Source organism: Myxine glutinosa, chromosome 5, assembly GCF_964187855.1.
Source record: "Myxine glutinosa chromosome 5, kmMyxGlut1.1, whole genome shotgun sequence".
Classification (NCBI taxonomy): domain Eukaryota; kingdom Metazoa; phylum Chordata; class Myxini; order Myxiniformes; family Myxinidae; genus Myxine; species Myxine glutinosa.
The window spans coordinates 158,110,318-158,130,387 of record NC_136265.1 but is presented as its reverse complement, the minus strand read 5'-3'; the positions used below and the strand labels follow the sequence as shown (position 1 = coordinate 158,130,387).

General features: G+C 41.7%; 1 protein-coding gene and 1 long non-coding RNA gene across 2 annotated transcripts in view; both read left to right on the top strand.

Moving 5' to 3' along the window:
* DISC1 (DISC1 scaffold protein) overlaps positions 1-13,758 on the top strand; it is a 44,290-nt gene extending 30,532 nt beyond the window's left edge. Inside the window, exons 12-13 of the mRNA XM_078778910.1 lie at positions 8,721-8,842; positions 11,950-13,758. Coding sequence (XP_078635036.1) covers positions 8,721-8,842; positions 11,950-12,013 — 186 coding nt within the window. The 3' untranslated portion in view covers positions 12,014-13,758. The remainder of the gene's footprint in view (positions 1-8,720; positions 8,843-11,949) is intronic.
* Positions 13,759-16,150: 2,392 nt separating this feature from the next.
* LOC137428357 (uncharacterized) lies at positions 16,151-18,058 on the top strand. Its single transcript, XR_013623377.1, has 4 exons — positions 16,151-16,233; positions 16,588-16,796; positions 16,892-17,004; positions 17,709-18,058. It is a non-coding gene; the product is annotated as an uncharacterized LOC137428357 (long non-coding RNA).
* The last annotated feature ends 2,012 nt before the right edge of the window (positions 18,059-20,070 follow it).

The following is a 20,070-nucleotide window of genomic DNA, read 5'->3' as shown; positions in this document are numbered from 1 at the left end:
TTAAAATGCCTGTTGTTGTTGTTGTTGTTGTTGTTGTTGTTGTTGTTTTTTGTGATTGTCGAAGAGTTCCAGGTCTTTTCAGATACGCAGAACAATGCATGACTAATGTGCTCGTCTTAAAATTTTGCGTGCACCATAATCAGGGAATGTTTAAAAAAATAATTATTTAAAAACTCGGACAATGCGACTGTCGCCAATATGCCTCCGCATAGTCCCACAACAGGTAGATGCCATCACTCTGCATATGTATGGGTTGGGGATCACGTTTGTGAAGTTTCGTGTTGATCGGACAAGGTTCGTTTTTCTATCCAAGATGGCTGCCAAACCACATGACCAACGCCATCAGCATTTTCAAACTACAGACTTGGCATTTAATATGGAATATTTTTTTTGTGGGGGTGAACTTACTTTTCAAGATGTCTTAGAACCAAAAGTTCATTGGAATTATGTTGAAATTATTCTAGATTTTGTTAATGTGACCTTTAAAAGAAACAAAAACCACATTTGACATTTCGAAACAAATAAATTGATCCTTAGGGTCTTTGTATAGATTTGTATAGACAGATTGTATAGTAGGGACACTATACAATCTGTAAACTGATATCGAACTCAATTCATGGACAGTACTGTGTTAAACTTCTGTACGTTTTCCAGAAGTATCTCTTTATTTTGTACATTAGCCAAATTTTTTTTTAACAAAAACAAAAGTTAAATTATGACTGGGATTACAGACAGTAAAATTACAGTTCAATACTTCGTGTAACTCCCACGAGCATTCAGGAGAGCACGTACACGTTGAGCCATGCTGTTCACCAGATTTGCCAAGGTTTGGACAGGAATCGCTTGCCATGCAGTGACAATAGCCTGCTGCAATTCACGCACAGAGGTCGGCTGCTGGTCCAAGTGGTCGATTTGACGCGTTAATTCTGCCCACAAGTTCTCTATCGGATTCATATCCGGGGACATGGCAGGCCACTCCATATGCTCTACACCACGGTCAGCAAGAAAGTGTTGGATGATGCGAGCACGATGAGGCCGTGCATTGTCATCTTGGAAGACAAAGTTTCCTCGAAAGGCTGCACGAGCAAATGGAAGCAATGTTTCTTCCAGAATGGCCCTGTACTTGAACTGGTTCAGGTTTCCATTCAGAACAACCAGGTCAGTTTTGCCCCCTGCATGAAAAGCAGCCCAAACGGTCACCCCACCACCTCCAGCTTGGACTCTTGGCACTATACAATCTTTGTTGTCGGCTTCATGCACTTGTCTGCGCACTCGGACGCGGCCATCTTGACGATAGACCAGAAATCTAGACTCGTCATTGAAGATCACGTGATTCCAGTGTCCTGGCTGCCATTGACGGTGCTCTCTGGCCCACTGCAATCGGCGCTGGCGGTGTTGTCTGGTCAGGTGTGGCTTTCTCAGGGGACGCCTGGCACGATAGCCTGCTTGAACCAGTCGTTGGTTGACTAGCCTTCTGGATACAGGCACATTTGTCAGTTGCTGCCACTCAGCCCTAAGCCGATTAGCTGACTTGGTATGGCCATTGTGGACTAACCGGTGCAGCTGGCGATCATCCCTCCTTGTGGTTCTGCGGGGACGTCCTGGCCTCGATATTGGAGTAGGGACACCCCACTGAGCATTTCGTTTCAGGATCTTTGACACCTGACCTTGAGTGATGCCATACTGCCGAGCAATAGCACGCTGTTTCATGCCATAATTTCGTAAAGCCACCACTCCATGACAAACAGCATTGTCGAGTTGACGGACCATCTCCAGAGGAAGTGGCAATAACTTTTGGAGACGTGCAGCAGTTGTTTTCCACTAATACAGAACGCAACAACCCTTGTATACCCGACTGTGAAGCCAATCATCAAATGTACCTGTCCGTGCATTTTGACACGCCACCTGTGATATAATCCTGTTGTTGACTTCTTGCTGCGACAGACAATCAGTGACATGGTTCTTTTAACAAATAAATCACCAAAGTGTAAAAGAAACTCACCAGATTGATATACTGAGTTAAGAAAGTAAACCCAAGTCAAGAAAAAAAATAAATTCCATATTAAATGCCAAGTCTGTATATGCAACAGTGGTGTTGGATGATATTTGTAAAATTTCGCATCGATAGGGTAAGCGGTTTCAGATATAATCTATATAATAATACCGTAAGGACTCGACTTTGTTATCCCTTTTACGCCGCACCCAGTGACCCGATGCCCACGGCACTAATGGATTTACCATCTACGAACCGCGCTCTTTGTTTATCACGTACAGCCACACTCGAAAAATCTGAATTAGTCGACTTTGGGGCCCAAAAGCATCCGATTAACGGCCGATACGACGCCATCTTACGACGCCATCGTATTGGCATCTGCTGGGCGAAGGCGATGCGAGCCGTCCGCTGATTGGACAGTCGAGTGGTGTGAACATGGGTGGTGTGAACCAAATGGTCTTTTTATTCCCTTGAACATTATAAGGAAACGTCTTTATCGTCATTTTAATAAAGTTAAATGGAGTGACGTTTTGGAAACGTTTTTTGAAGTTTGAAGTTTTTTCGAATCGAAGTGAAGAAGTTTTTGAAGTTTTGATTTTGGAAACGTTAAATGGAGAAACAGTTTCACAGGAAGAGAATGTGATGCGATGCGATGAAGAAGAATCCATCTTTATTTTATTTTTTTGAACCACAAAAGATTGAAGCTCCACGAAGTCAAGAATGTGAAACTACGTGAATGTAATAAAATAAAAATATACATAAACGACACAGTTCTATGGAATTTTAAATCGATTCATTTTCACATGAAGAAAATGAGGCGCAGATGAAGAAGATGACTGCATCACCGGAATTCACCTCAGATTTTTGGTGTATTTTTCAAGTTGTCGTGATTTTGTGAAAATCCTGAATATTCCTTTGGTTTTGTCGACACGTTTTGTTGAGAAGACGATCAACAAAACATTTTCCTTTTTGATTGACAGGTTACAAATGTGTTCTTGAATAGCCGAAATGTTGCGTTTTTTAATTCAAGTTGAATAGGTCTTGAGGCCTTTATTAATAATCTATATAATAATAGCGTAAGGACGACTTTGTTATCCCTTTTACGGCGCACCCAGTGGCCCGATGCCCACGGCACTAATGGATTTACGATCTACAAACCGCGCTCTTTGTTTATCACGTACAGCCATACTCGAAAAATCTGAATTAGCTGACGTTGGGGCCCAAAAGCATCCAATTAACTGCCGATATGACGCCATCTTACGACGCCATCGTATTGGCGTCTGCTGGGCGAAGGCGAAGCAAGCCGTCCGCTGATTGGACAGGCGAAGGCGAAAGCAAGCCGTCCACTGAGTGGACAATCCAGAGCATGCATTTGTGCCAGTGTCGGCGATCGTTGTTCATATACGCACTCTTCATTCTCATCTTTCTTCCTAACTCTTACTCGGACAAGCAAGTCCCCTATGCCATCCATAATGGTACACTCTATCCATACACGACATCCTCCCTTCCGTGGATGTTCCACGGGTTTCAGCTAGTTATTTAATATTTCCCTTCAATCCAATATGGCTGCCAAACCATGTGACCTATGATGTCATAAATTAATGTTTCAATACAAATGGGTCATACACATTGTCTGTGTCACACACAAATGTGTCTTGAGGCCTTGTACAGTGTACAACCTTGAGGCTTTGTTTTTCTCTCAACGGTCCGTCGTTTGTGCTCCAATAAACATTCGTTCTCTGTTCTTCCCAGTCTTTTCACCCCATAGCCGACTTCCTTGTGTAAATCTCAACTAAAAAAAAAAACAACAAAAACATTTCCTTCTCTGTTCTTATTCTTTGTTCTCATTTGTTTATTCGTTCTTATTCGTTCGTTCGTTCTTTGACCACGTGTTTCTCCCCCATTTCCCCAGATAGTTTTCACTGTTATTGACCTTACAATGTTTACACTTTCCCCTCCAGTTCTGTATTCCGTCGTATATTATAACACCTTTTTCTTCTTCTTCTTTAAAAGGTTGCTTTCGACTTGCTCACCAAATGTATTCATCCCAAAAAAAAATTCCATCTCTTATAGTGCCTTTTTTCTACATTCCCTAAACTCTCCTGCACTCCATTCTCCATCCAGCGTCCTTAAACGTATTTTTGACTCGAAGGTCACAAGAAACTCATTTTGCAATAAATGTTCGTTTCCCATTAATCGTACACTTTCTAAAATCCAATCTCACCCCTCCCCTCCAAATCTTCCCCATAACCCCACCCCTCCAAATCTTCCCCATCACCCCTCCCCTCCAAATCTTCCCCATCACTCATCCCTTTCAAATCTTCCCCCTTTCCCCTCCCCTCCTAATCCTCCCCATCACCCATCCCTTTCAAATCTCCCCCCTTGCCGCCTCCCTCCTAAACTACCTCCTCACCCCTCCCCTCCAAGACTCCCCCTCACCCCTCCCCTCCTAGACTCCTCCCTCACCCCTCCCCTCCAAATCTCCCCCATATCCCATCCCTTTAAAATCCCTCCCCTTGTCCCTTCCCTCCTAAACTCCCCCCTCGCCCCTCCCCTTCAAATCTCCCCACCCTCATTTCTTCTCAATTTCCCCCCTCACTTCCCCTCCTCAAAGCATCCTCCCCGCTTCTTCCCCCTTCCAACTCTCACCTCCATCTCCCCCAACCTTCTGCCTCGCTCTTCCCCCTCCTCAAATAACATCTCATTGTGCCTCACCCAATCACCATCAAACCTTTTGTCCGCCTCATCCTTCCCTTTCTCCGAGCTATTCTGAAATCTATGACGCACCTTCAACAGCTCTCCCTACCTCTTCCTCCTCTTCCACATCTTACCCTACCCCTCCCCCCCCCTGTTCTGTATCCGATGCTCCCCCTTCCTCTTCATTAACGGTATGGACCTCAAACATCCGGGGCCTTCGTTCTAACTTAACTGATCTCTCCGTACAGGTTGCTTCTGTCAAACCAGACGTGATCTGCTTAACAGAAACTTTCCTCCTTCATGATGTCTCTGATTCCTTAGTATCTCTCCCGGGTTACTCCCTCCTCCGGTATGATAGACCTGAGCCTCGTCCTGGAGGTGGGGTTGCTATCTTTATCAAAAACTCTCTTCCTCACTCGCCCTGCACTGCACTCTCTCCACCTCACCCCCAGGAATACCTCTGGCTACGGCTTCCCCTTCGCTCCCACCTCTTGTTCATATGTGTGTTGGACCGTCCACCAAACAGTGATGACTCGATCTACATCTTGCTGTCTGATAATATGGACCAACTTCTATCTACTCATCCCAACTCTCTCTTCCTCATATGTGGTGATTTCAATTGTCACCATGCCAGTTGGCTGGGTGTGGGTACCTCTCTCACCAGCCATGGCTCCTCAGCAAAGGACTTCTGCGACTCACTGGGACTGACACAATCTGTCAATTTCCCGACCCGGATCTCAGTCAACGGAGCATCTTCTCTTCTGGACTTGGTTATGACTAACTTCCCTGAAAATGTCTGCTGCTCTTCTTCTGCTCCAATCGGATCATCTGATCATGTGCTTGTTAAAGTGGACATCTCTCTGACAATTCTCAGGGAGCCTGCTCAGCGTCGACGAGTCTGGCATTTCACTCAGGCCAACTGGCACGGTCTTCAAGCAGCCATCAATCATCTGGACTGGTCTCCCATCTCTACCACCTCTGACATCAACTCATCCTGGGAATTCTTCCAAAGTAAATTGCTCTCTCTCATGCACAGATTTATCCCATCTCATCTTCAGTTGTCATACCCTTCCTCCCGTCCATGGTACACGGAATCTTGTGGTGAGGCTGTTGCCCAGAAACAACTTGCCTTCGTCTCCTGGAAAGCAAATCCAATGGAAGAAAACCTCATTTCCTTTCACAAAGCCCGAAACAAGTGTGTGTCCACCCTCAGGAGAGCCAGGAAACAATATCTCTCCGTTCTCAAGACCGAACTCTCTTATCTGTCTCCCTCTTCCAAATCCTGGTGGTGTCTGGGCAAATCTGTTTCTGGTGTTTGTTCCCCCTCCATCCCCCTCCATCCCCTCCCTCACCACAAACGGCTACACAGCTGACTCCGCACGTGAAAAAGCTGAATGCCTCAACTCTGTGTTTGCCTCTCAATCTTGTGTCCCAAACCCATCCCTCTCTGTACCCACCATACCCAGTCGTACGCAGCTGCTCCTGGACTCCGTGTCCTTTCCTCCTGACAAGGTGGAAAGGTTTCTGTCAACCCTCGACTCTGATTCTGCAACTGGACCTGACGGCATCAGCCCATGGGTCCTAAAATCCTGTTCTTCCGCTCTTTCACTCCCTCTCTCTGTTCTCTTCACCCTCTCTTTTGCTCAAGGTCAACTGCCATCTGGTTGGAAATCAGCCAACATCACTGCTTCGCACAAAAAAGGTGCAAAAACAGATCCTAGCAACTACAGACCAATCAGCCTTCTCCCAATTATCAGCAAAGTCATGGAATCCATCATTGCTTCGGATATGAAATCTTTCCTCTTCTCCAATGGCTTGATCTCTGATCATCAATTTGGTTTCAGACCAGGTCACTCTACTCTGGACATGCTGCTTCTGCTGTCTCAACAATGGATGGAGGTCCTCAATGCCAAACAGGAAATTAGAGCTGTCTCCCTCGACATATCACGTGCCTTCGATACGGTCTGGCACCCCGCTCTGCTCACCAAACTCTCCTCCTTTGGTATCCATGGAAATCTCCACGCATGGCTGGCGGACTTCCTCTTGAGTCGTAGTCAACGTGTGGCCCTCAATGGGTTTCTCTCATCTCCTCTTCCTGTTCAGGCTGGAGTTCCCCAAGGCAGCGTTCTGGGCCCTGTGCTTTTTCTGGTCTTCATCAATGATCTCTCTGACTCTCTTGAAAATCCTCTATCTCTTTGCTGATGACTCCACTCTCTGCCGCTCCATTCCTCATCCCTCAGATCGGCAGTCTGCAGCTTCCTCACTCTCTGCAGACCTGGTCAAAATCACAGACTGGGCAAACAAGTGGAACATGTCTTTCAATCCTGACAAATCTCACACTCTTACGATGTCTCTCCGAAAAGACCGACTGGACAACCCTCCCATCTACTTTCTGAATAATCCTCTCCAAGAAGTTCTGTCACTCAAGCTTTTGGGTCTCACTATCTGCCATGATCTTTCCTGGGAAAAACCACATTTCCAAGCTGGCCTCCAAAGCCAGTCGCCGACTGGGCATCCTCCGTTGTGCGAAGTCCTTCCTTGGCACACTTGAGCTCCTCATCACATACAAGGCTTTCATCCGCAGCTCAATGGAGTACTGCTCTCCCCTCTGGGCTGGTGCTCCTGCCTCACACCTAGCTCGTCTTCACGCTGTTGAAACCAAAGCGTTCAGAATCATTGGAATCTCCCGCGATGACGCTATCTCCGAAGGCCTTTCACTTAATCACCGCAGGCAGGTTGGTGGTCTTTACGTCTTCTACCGACTCCTCTCCGGCCTTGCTCCCCCAGCTCTCTCTGGGCTCTGTCCCCCAAATATTCCTGCAGGTCGCACAAGATCTGCCTGCAACCCTCTTATGGTTAAACTGCCAAAATCAAGACTCTCTGCTCACCTTCACTCCTTCATTCCTCTTTTCTCCCGCCTCTGGAACAAACTCCCTCACTCTCTTCAATCCCACTCCTCCCTCCAGGTCTTTAAAACGGCTGTTCACCACCATCTCTTATCTTCCACAATCCAAAACCTTGATCTTTTCTACCCCTGCTAATTTCACCCCAAAGCCACTTTTTTGAGGTGACTTTTGACTTCTTTCCTGGAAGTCCTTGGTGTCCTTGCGTTTTATACCTATCCTGCCTCCCCCCAGGCCCTCTCCCTCCAAAAACATCTCCCGATGTCCCTACTCTCAAATGTTGTGTTTGTGTGCTTCCTCCCCTTCTCTCCCCATCTTTTCGACCGCTCCCCTTTTTATATACTTTGTTTGCTTGTTTGTTTGATTTGTTTGTTTGATAAATGTTAGCTCTTTCACGAGCCTCGACTCTGTATACAACAAAAAAAAAAAAAAAAAAAAAAAATAGATCATGTGCATGCAACTTCAGATTTTTAGGATAAGTAAATCGATTAAAACATTTTTGGCTGGTATACCACTTCACCTATGATGTCATGCTTTTGTTCCCCATTGGGAGTACTTGACAATGTGCCAAGTTTCAAATTTTTCCATTCAGCGGTTTCCAAGAAATCATTTTTATAATTATTTGCTTTTCATCCAAGATGGCTGCCATACCACGTGACCGATGACGTCACAATTGCCATAAAAACATAATGCATGGGTGTCATTCCGACCCTGAAAGTGTCGTCTCAATTGGACATATGGTTGATGAGAAAAAGGAGGTTTAGCGAACGGATGGATGGACGGAAGGACGGACGGACAACCCGAAAACATAATGCCAGAAACATAATGCGACAAAGACAAAGGCGACAAAGCGACAAAGTCGCCGGAGGAATAAAAAAGTTTTTCTTTGTACATTTATAATAAACTTTTTCTTGTCCTTGTATAACCTCGTGGATGCTTGCTTGCCTGGCTTTTGTCATCAGATGAGAAACAAATGTGATTTTGGTTTAATAGATATTTTGCCGTGCAATTTGGCCGATTTTGTTTTTAACTTGATGTAGTTTTATGCAATGAACTAAACCTGGCCTGTTGACTGTCAATGACTGTCGATAACTGTCGATAACTGTCGAACGATGTGGGACGAGCAGCCATGCAGCCAAAACGGCAACGACGAGATGCTTCGGTGCTGCGATGGTGTCGGGGAACGACTGCTGCACCTCGAACGTGAATTGGAATATGCCATGCAGACTCGTGACGCAACCATTGTCGATATCCTTTCACTGTTTAGGTTTATGACATAAATATTCCTTTTGTGTTTTATAAACAAAGACTTTGGCAATCTTTTTGCAAAGAAACGAAATTATAATTTCCAAAACTGAAGATTGCTTCGCTTCACCGTAGTTTCAATTGTCGCTAAACTAGTTGGGTCACCTGACCGCGATCGGGTGATTCAGACTTCAGTGAAATGTCAAAGAAGATTGTTGTTTCCACCTGTAGCAAAAGGTTTTAAATCTGGTGTGCAACAGGGCAGTGATGGGCCGAATGGCCTCATTTTCTTGTTTAAGGTCATATAGGATCATGTGACCACTTGTTACACTTGGTGTTTTCCTTTCATTTATGGATGTGAAAGTGAAAATAAGTAAATGCAATACAAAAACGATCAGATCTAGTAATTCTGCTTCTGAAGAGTAAGTTCATGTTCCCATGAGTAAGTTTACAAGTTCTATGTAATTTCAGGTTACTTTATAAGTTTACTTGTGCTATATAATTGCAGTTTGCTTTGTTAATTTACTAGTATTATGCAATTGCAGTTTACTTTATAAGTTTACTAGTCTTATGTAATTGCAGTTTACTAGTGCTATGTAATTGTAGTTTTCTTTATAAGTTTACTAGTCTTATGTAATTGCAGTTTACTAGTCATATGTAATTGTAGTTAGCTTTATAAGTTTACTAGTCTTATGAAATTGCAGTTTACTAGTCATATGTAATTGTAGTTTGCTTTATAAGTTTACTAGTTCTATGAAATTGCAGTTTGCTTTGTTAATTTATGAGTATTATGTGATTCCAGTTTACTTTATAAGTTTACTAGTCCTATGCAATTGCAGTTTACCAGTCCTATGTAATTGCAGTTTACTAGTATTATGCAATTGCAGTTTACTTTGTAAGTTTACTAGTCTTATGTAATTGCAGTTTACTCATCCTATGTAATTGCAGTTTGCTTTATAAGTTTACTAGTGCTATGTAATTGCAGTTTGCATTGTAAGTGTGCTCGCGCTATGTAATTGCAGTTTGCTTTATAAGTTTACAAGTCCTATGTAATTGCAGTTTGCTCATCCTATGTAATTGCAGTTTGCTCTGCCTATGTAATTGCAGTTTGCTTTATAAGTTTACAAGTCCTATGTAATTGTAGTTTGCTCATCCTATGTAATTGCAGTTTGCTCTGCCTATGTAATTGCAGTTTGCTTTATAAGTTTACTAGTCCTATGGAATTTCAGTTTGCTTTATAACTTTACTAGTGCTATGTAATTGCAGTTTGCTTTGTAAGTTTACTAGTCCTATGTAATTGCAGTTTGCTTTATAAGTTTAGTAGTCCTATGTAATTGCAGTTTGCTTTATAAGTTTACTAGTCCTATGTAATTGCAGTTTGCTTTGTAAGTTTACTAGTCCTATGTAATTGCAGTTTGCTTTGTAAGTTTACTAGTCCTATGGAATTGCAGTTTGCTCATCCTATGTAATTGCAGTTTGCTCATCCTATGGAATTGCAGTTTGCTCATCCTATGGAATTGACTGTTTGCTCATCCTATGTAATTGCAGTTTGCTCATCCTATGTAATTGCAGTTTGCTCATCCTATGTAATTGCAGTTTGCTCATCCTATGGAATTGCAGTTTGCTCATCCTATGTAATTGCAGTTTGCTTTATAAGTTTACTAGTCCTATGGAATTTCAGTTTGCTTTATAACTTTACTAGTGCTATGTAATTGCAGTTTGCTTTGTAAGTTTACTAGTCCTATGTAATTGCAGTTTGCTTTGTAAGTTTACTAGTCCTATGGAATTGCAGTTTGCTCATCCTATGTAATTGCAGTTTGCTCATCCTATGGAATTGCAGTTTGCTCATCCTATGGAATTGACTGTTTGCTCATCCTATGTAATTGCAGTTTGCTTTATAAGTTTACTAGTCCTATGGAATTTCAGTTTGCTTTATAAGTTTAGTAGTCCTATGTAATTGCAGTTTGCTTTATAAGTATACTAGTCCTATGTAATTGCAGTTTGCTTTGTAAGTTTACTCGTCTTATGTAATTTCAGTTTGCTTTATAAATTTACTCGTCTTATGTAATTTCAGTTTGCTTTATAAATTTACTAGTCCTATGTAATTGCAGTTTGCTTTATAAGTTTAGTAGTCCTATGTAATTGCAGTTTGCTTTATAAGTTTACTAGTGCTATGTAATTGCATTTTGCTTTGTAAGTTTACTAGTCCTATGTAATTGCAGTTTGCTTTATAAATTTACTAGTCCTATGTAATTGCAGTTTGCTTTATAAATTTACTAGTCCTATGTAATTGCAGTTTGCTTTATAAGTTTAGTAGTCCTATGTAATTGCAGTTTGCTTTATAAGTTTACTAGACCTATGTAATTGCAGTTTGCTTTGTAAGTTTACTAGTCATATGTAATTGCAGTTTGCTTTGTAAGTTTACTAGTCCTATATAATTGCAGTTTGCTTTGTAAGTTTACTAGTGCTATGTAATTGCACTGTGCTTTGTAAGTTTACTAGTGCTATGTAATTGCAGTTTGCTTTATAAGTTTAGTAGTACTATGTAATTGCAGTTTGCTTTGTAAGTTTACTAGTGCTATGTAATTGCACTGTGCTTTGTAAGTTTACTAGTGCTATGTAATTGCAGTTTGGTTTATAAGTTTACTATTCCTATGTAATTGCAGTTTGCTTTGTAAGTTTACTAGTGCTATGTAATTGCACTGTGCTTTGTAAGTTTACTAGTCCTATGTAATTGCAGTTTGCTTTATAAGTTTAGTAGTACTATGTAATTGCAGTTTGCTTTATAAGTTTACTAGTCCTATGTAATTGCAGTTTGCTTTGTAAGTTTGCGTGTCCTATGTAATTGCAGCTTGCTTTGTAAGTTTGCATGTCCTATGTAATTGCAGTTTGCTTTGTAAGTTTGCGTGTCCTATGTAATTGCAGCTTGCTTTGTAAGTTTGCATGTCCTATGTAATTGCAGTTTGCTTTATAAGTTTACTAGTCCTATGTAAATGCAGTTTGCTTTGTAAGTTTACTAGTCCTATGTAATTGCAGTTTGCTTTGTAACTTTACTTGTCCTATGTAATCACAGTTTGCAGTCGTTTGTCCTTGACAATCGTTTTTCCCACAGCGGCTGCAAACAGAGCTCCTTGCGGTGAGAATGTTGCTGCAGGACTTGCTGGTGCAGCTCTAGAAACGGAATCTGGTGGAACGTAGGAGGTTAACCATCGTGGAGTGATACATATATAAACTCGTAAATAATTAACGTGAATGCAACGCGGAGTGATACATATATAAACTCGTAAATAATTAACGTGAATGCAACACTCCGAGTGATGAACAAATACATACGTGCACCTGGAGCTCTTATTTAATTTTTTTCTCTGTTGAGGATGAAGCAACTTGAGAGGCAAAAAATGAAAAAAGGAACAAAAAAAAACAACACTTTTTTGCGGTTTCTTTGAAGACTTTGATTGCAGAGAACGACACAGGCCATACAAAGAGGACGATGTGATGGTAGGAAAGGAAGGATATCTGTTAATGACTATAACCAAGGTTACTTTGTAGACCACAATCATTATATATACGTATACATATATATATTTTAATACAGTGTATTTGTGTTATTAACTTTCTACTTTACTGTGTCGGAGGTTTAACCATTCCATTATTGTACTAAAGGCTGGGATCTCGTTTGTAACCACATTGAATCACCTTCATTCCCCAGATGAGCAGCGTTGCATTCCTGTGCGTGCAACTCGGCTCGCCGTTCAGCTGCAAAAAAAGATCCTTTTTGGCCTAACCTTTGGCTCGTATATTTTTATTTATTTATTTTCATGTTTGACTGGAAATTTCAGGAATCTGTACAAACTCTTGAAAATCGAAATCTATGCTCTTCCCATGGATGTGCGAACAGCAATTTTTAACCTTGATGCTACACTCTGCCCATTGATCTACTTTAATATAGATCGTTCATTTTCAGATCTAATGCAATCCATACACACCGGCGAGGATCTGCGTTAAATGCTCATTCTTGTTTTCATTCTGATGCCTTTTCTCAACTTTTTTTTTGTTTTATCACAATATACGGCTAAGTTACGGGGGGCTCGGGTTTGCCAGTTTGACAATCCCATCATCATGCTGGGATCTCAGGTTCCAATCCTATACACGGACTATGTGGCCTTAAGTCCTTTTAAATTTTGGGGAAAAGGTATGCTGATGTCTCCTAATACCTTATCCTACACGTCGTACTGCATAAGATCCTCCACGAGCTTTAGTTAGCAAAGAAAAAGGCTAAACCATTTTGTGCGAGTCCTATAAGTACCGAACCCATTGCTAAGACAATCTAAACCACTTTATTTGTTTCTAACTACTGTTTCTTCGTCTTGTATTAAATCGTAAATGTATTAACATGAATTTATTTAACACAGACCTGCTGGGCCTTGTGCGATTATTTTGTTTAGTATTAACGTACCCAAGGTTCTGTTTTTACTCGTACAACCACGTCTCTCTCATGTTCGTGCTGTCGATGTAGGGATTTGCTAAAAACTTGTGGATTTGTTACAATTTTGAACTTGAATCTGAGCCGAAACGGTTAACGTGGTAATATCCCAATGGTGTTTATTATTTTTATTTTCTCTGCACTTGCACTTGTTTTTTTTTTTTTGTTTTTTTTTCTGGGGAGAAACCCAGGTTTTGATAAAACTTTCACGTCTGAAATTTTAAACATTAAATGACAACTTTTAAAAGCTCCAGTGCCTCATTCTGTCGAGTATCGGACACTGAATCGTTGGCGCCGATACCTTTTTCATGTGCAAGTTGTCTCAAGCGGTGCCTGTGACTGCTTTGAAGTTGTTGTTTTTGTGGTGCGTGCATTTTGTTGTCATTTTGCTATTTATTTCATCGTATGACAATCAATAAAAAAAAAAATCTTACTTACTCCTTTTGGGGTGCAGCTTCACCTGTGAGACAAAACATGAACTATGCTCATTATCGGACTGGTCTCTTTACGAAGGTAGTTAATTAGTGCAAATATACAGTCTTTTAATTTCGTCTTTTTTTAGGTCATCTCATCTCGATTCTCGAAGAGATCAACTTGAAAAATGGGTTGTGATGTCCGGATGTCCGTCCGTCCGTCCTTCCTTCCATCCGTCAACTTTTTGCTATTCTTGCTACTCTTCCCTTATCATCCGGATGAGTGTTCTGAAACTTGACACATAAATACAAGACATTGTCCCGCACAATCACACGGGCTTCAATTTTTTCATTTCAAATGATGGGGGATTTTCGGGGGGGGGGGGGGGGGGGAGGGGACCCCTCCCCCCCAAACTTTGGATCCCTTATTTACCAACCGATTGCTCGTACATTGGAATAACAATGAGGATAACAGTGACCTTGAAAAGAGGAGGCAGTAAAGGCGGAATGAAACGAAGGTAATATAACAATATGTTCAATTCGAGAGGGATAAATTACAAGTCAAGAGGTTTTGTTCACACTCTCCAGGGAATTTGTGAGCCCTCAACTGGAATATAGTGTTCAGTTATCAATCAGCTAGCTAGCGCTTGCCAAGCCGGCCGTTCCTTATCAACCTCTGCTGACGAAGTTGCCAGAGACATTATGCTTTTTGGGTTGTCTGTCCATCCATGATAGGTTTTTGTGACCGTGATAACTTAAGAATGGTTGAAGGGCTGAAGGGATCCAAGTCAAATTTGGTACAGGTATGCATAATGATGTAAAGATTAACCAATTAGATTATGGGGTCAAAGGTACCATTTGGTAAAAAATATGTTTCTGAGCTAACTTGTAAACCAGCGATGGGGTTTTGACCAAACTTGGTAAAAGTATGTATTAATGATGCAAAGATAACTGGATTATATTGTAGGGTCAATAGGGCAAAGGGCAGAGGTCCCGTTAGGTAAAAATTCTGTTTCTGAGCTAACTTGTGAACCAGCGATGGGGTTTTTGACCAAACTTGTTACAAGTATGCATTGATGATGCAAAGATGAACTAATTCGATTATGATGTCAAAGGTCAGAGGTCATGTCATGTAAAAATGTGATATTTGAGAACAGCTGATGATTTAAAATCAAACTTGGTACAAGTCCGGTAAGTATAATGATGTAATAATGTGGGCAGAGTTATATCGCTCGACGTCCAAGAGTGCCTTTCTGGTTTGACAGAATGCACACCACAGTGGTAGCAGTAAGGACGCTGATAACAGGAGAGTTAAGATGGAAGTAAGGCAGGGGTTGGTCACTCAGAGTAGTTAATGTCTGGAATGGTCTCCCAGGAAAGGTGGTGGCAGGAGAAACATTCTATAAAGTGGAATTAAATAGGTACGAAGAAGCATTGAAGCATGGGGATAGAAGGGGTTAACAAAGTATGAAACTAGAATGGCACTCGGTAGAGAGCATTCTTCCGCCAGGCTGAACAGGTTATGTTTTGTATCCCACTGATTGGCCGGATCTGTATTCGGACCTGAACCAACATCTAATCGGCGTGTTCTTGTCACCTACCCAACTCGTCCACCAAGTTTCGTCCAAATCCGTCCACAAGTTTTTGAGATATCCTGCTATGTATAGTTTTTGGCCCGATCTCCCAATGGTGAAGAAACACTTTAAAAAATTTCTAGTAGCCGGAGCCGAATCCGGATCTTCACCAAAATCGAATCATTTCGTCCTTGTGACATATGCTACATCTGACAAATGTCGTCCGAATCCGTCCACAACTTTTTGAGATATTTTGTTGACAAACAGACAGGGGTGAAAACATAACCTCCATCCACCTTTGGTGGAAGAGGTAATAATTAACAGTCCTGGGGTTAACTTTAAGGGGTGTAGTATGGCAGATAGGTGCAGGAATTGTGCCTTTGATACAAGCACGAGAGTTGGCACACAGTCAGAGTCTGTCCGAAGGAAGATATTTGGCTATAGGGCCATCGCAGATTTGTCCTGTGACAACAATGGCGGCCATTTTTCAAAAAAGGTGCCAACTACCAACTCTCGTGCTTGTATCATCAGTCACAATTCTCCCAAATGTTTCACCTATCTGCCGTACTAGTGGGAAAAGCAATTGAATGCATCCGGAAGAGCAGCCGGAAGACCAGAGTTTTTACGGCGTAGCCCATAGGGCAAAGCCGTCTAGAACGGTGTTTGTATGTATGTATGTCCCCTCAAACGTATCCTCTTGGTAAGCCGTGAGTAACGCGCCGCGTCATAATTCTGTTTCCGGGTCCAAACACGAAAATGGAGCCTGTGACACTTTTCACTCTGAGCAACTTCTTTTCTTCTGACCCTGAAAAAGGGATTAAACTCGTATAATTCCAACCGTGTCAGTGCAGTGAATGTCCAAACAGGAGGAGCCATACAGGGAACTGTGCAGGCTTCAATGAAGAAGAAATTTTACAGGGTGGAGGTAAGTTTGTTCACATGTGGGCAAGCCTGGTTCTGACATTTGGCTGGTGGAGTATCAATCATTCATTATAGGTGGCAGCATCTCTGGGTGCTTGCATGAATAGTGCTGTTGCAAACTCGGATGTCATCAATTCATATCACGAACTTTGGGAGGGACAATTTGGATGAGAAACCAAATGGATTAACATTTTGTTCTTTTTCTCTTTGATAAACCTTGTCCTGTGACTAATTGACGAGGGTGTTAACTGCTTCTTAACAAAACATATCTATTCATGTACCAGTTATGTGGAAATATAAACTTTACTGTAATTGATCTCTATAAATGGCAATTAATCTACATGTAACTTTTGTACAGTTGCAGGTGGAAAATCAAATGGTTTCCAGCCACTCATGTCAATGCCCTATTGGCAAAGAGAAATGCCATCACATGGCAGCCCTCCTGATCTGGGTGGAGAAAAACATAACCAGAACTGACATGGAGTGTAAGTGGTCAAGACCCAAGGCAGTGAAGGAGAAAGAGATAGTGGCCAAGAGGGTGTCAGATGGCACCAACTACTAGTATTGGTACTTTTGATTTATTGATTTACAAACCTCACCATATTATACTGCAATTATTATTGTTTTAATTACCTATACATGTAGGTATTGTGTTTTTACAGCTGGCATTAAAAGACCTGTGGCTGCTGCGGACAAGGAATGGGCCGCTGAACAGCTGACTAAGCTTGGCCGCTTTACTGGCATGCGGTGGATTTTATCTGCTGAACCAGCTGAAGTAATATCAATTTTCCCTGTATGCAATATATATATATTCTTTTATGAAAATTTGAAATACTAGGGCATGCCCGTACTATATATATATCTAAAATTATATCCCCCCCCTCTATTTACATGAAATGGTTTGGTCCAAAGCGAACGGCTTGCGAGTACGGTGACAATCCCCCCCCTCTATTTACATGAAATGGTTTGGTCCAAAGCGAACGGCTTGCGAGTACGGTGACAATCCCCCCCCTCTATTTACATGAAATGGTTTGGTCCAAAGCGAACGGCTTGCGGAGTTTGGTAAAGAAATCGCCATAGCGTGCACAAACGCGCAGGAAAGCGAAAGAATCGCAAAGTAGTTTTAATTAGTTTTAAAACATAGTTTAACGCCAACATAGTTTGCCAACGTGAAATAAATGAATACGCTCTCAAATGTGCCGTCCGAGGCAGAGTCTGTTCGCCACGTTCGGCACACGTGATAGCTCGCTGCTCTCTGATTGGTTGAATCGTTTTTTGGACATAGCTCGGTAACTACTTCTCCGATTAATATGAAACCTTGAAAAGGCACATCCTCGGGTCCCCAGCAATATACCTGGCAAGTTTAAAGTATATCGGACCCGTGGTTGTCGAGAAACAGCGGTCACAGACATACAGAGATTACTGGAATTATAGATAGATGTAGTGTAACTGCTTGTATTGTCATGTATTGTTTTAAAGGTTTTGCCATTTAAGACCTATGAGGCTGTGGCGGTGAGCCCCGGGTTTGCTGCAGCCCAAGACAAGTTGTCCTACTTCGTTGCCCAAATGAAGCTCTCCAATGAGGAACAGCAGGGAATAGAGAAGGCTACAGTGGGACAGAGCAAGAACCCTCTCTGGTAAGATCTTGATTATGATACTTTGTAAAGTCATGTCATGTTTAAGGATTTATGTTAATATTTCGCTTTCAGGTTAATTTATTGATGGAAATGTGTGAGTTGAATTTATTTTCTCTCTCAAGCTTTTTAAAATACAATATCAATCAGATATAAACATTTCATGGGTTTTAATGAACATAACATGGTGATGGTGTTTAGTACGAGTATATATTGCATGAAAGTAGTAGATTTCAAGACTCAAGAGCTGGCATGCAGTTTAAGGGTTTTATGCACATGTTTAATTGTAAAATAGCAGATAGTGCGCACAGTATACAGTCATGTAGTTACCAGTACCCAATATTTTCTGTCTCTGTCCTATCCATTTCCTTCTTTATACTGGTAAGTAGCTGGTTTTACATTCCAATTTAAGATTAAAGTTGGAATGTAACACATACATTATGCTAAATTGTAAATATCAGGGACAATCTTGAAAACGTTTGTTTAAAGGAAAAAAATACAAACTTATTGCCATACGTATTACTTCACTAAGATAACAGTATTAGATCCTCATGATCACTTTAGAAAATCCTCTACTAAAGGTTAATCTTATGGCCTTCCCAGACACATAATACTGTCGTACATCTTGACTTCTGTGAAGTGAGAATATACCGGTAGTGCATCATAAAGTACATGGATTTTATAATTTCCAGGTCTTCCTACAGACATAACAGGATCACTGCCAGCAGGTTTGGACTAGTGCTAGCAGCCATAAGGAGGCACTCATTTCCTCCATCTCTGTTCAAGACACTCCGTGGAGAGTATACCAAGATTGCGGGAGCCAAGGTATGTTCCTCCCTGAATACCGAATAAAAATCCAGAATTGAACAATCACCCCAAAAACAAAAAAAATGAATGCTCTAAAATGCATATTTTGAAAGTAAAAAAATTGTTGTGAAGTCAGGAGAATTTTCTACCTTTATTACATGGCTCAAACAACTATCAAATATACAATGATATAACGTGTATTTATATCAAGTTATAACTGGGTCTTTTTTCTTTTCTTTTATCTTTTACAGGCTATTGACTGGGGCATATCTCATGAAGATAGAGGGATAGAGCAGTACAGCCAGGTGACCGGGTACCCTGTACAACGTAGGGGGCTCTTCCTGCCCACCAGCGGCCTGCTCGGGGCCTCCCCAGATGGGTCAATCTCTGATGACCACATTGGTGTGGTCAAGTGTCCATGGGTTGCTACAAACACGAGCATTGCTGAGGTTGCAGAAAATAAACACTTCTTCCTGACAGTGGACGAGGTCACCGGTCCCTTCAAACTGAAGCACTCCCACACATACTTCGACCAAATCCAGGGGAATCTCCACTTGATCGGTGCAAGTAGATGTGACTCGGTGGTCTGGACACCAACTGAGCTTGCCATTATTCCAGTCATAAAAGATCCAGCTTGGGTGCCAAACACCGACCAAGAACTGAACAACCAAGACCCCCAGAACGAGTTCTACCTTGATGACCCAGCCAAAGAGTTATACCTTGGAGATCCACAAAATCCTGAAAAAGAGTTTTACCATGATGATACTTGTTGTGAGTTATCAAAACAAAACCCACTGAACAAGTTCTACCTTGATGAGCCAGAATACAAGTCATACATTGGAGACCCACAAATTTCTGAAAATTGGGAAAGGGGAGTTCTCCCTGATGGTCCGCAGTTATACTATGTGAGACACATCATAGAAACCCTAAAAAATTGTGAAATGGGAATTCTCCCTGATGGTCCGCAGTTATACTATGTGAGACACATCATAGAAACCCTAAAAAATTGGGCAAGGAGAGTTCTCCCTGATGGTCCGCAGTTATACTATGTGAGACACATCATAGAAACCCTAAAAAATTGGGCAAGGAGAGTTCTCCCTGATGGTCCGCAGTTATACTATGTGAGACACATCATAGAAACCCTAAAAAATTGGGAAAGGGAAGTTTTCCCTGATGGTCCGCAGTTATACGATGTGAGACTTATCACGGAAACCCCCAATATTTCTGAAAATTGTGGTTCTACCTTGGGGACTTGGAAAGATGGTTATATTTTTGGAGACTCGGAATGGGGGTTTTGTTTCGATGACTCGGAATGTGATACCTATCTTGGAGGCTCAACAGGAATGTGGTTATACCTTGGGAACTTGGAAAGTTGGTTTTATTTTGGAGACTCTACCTGT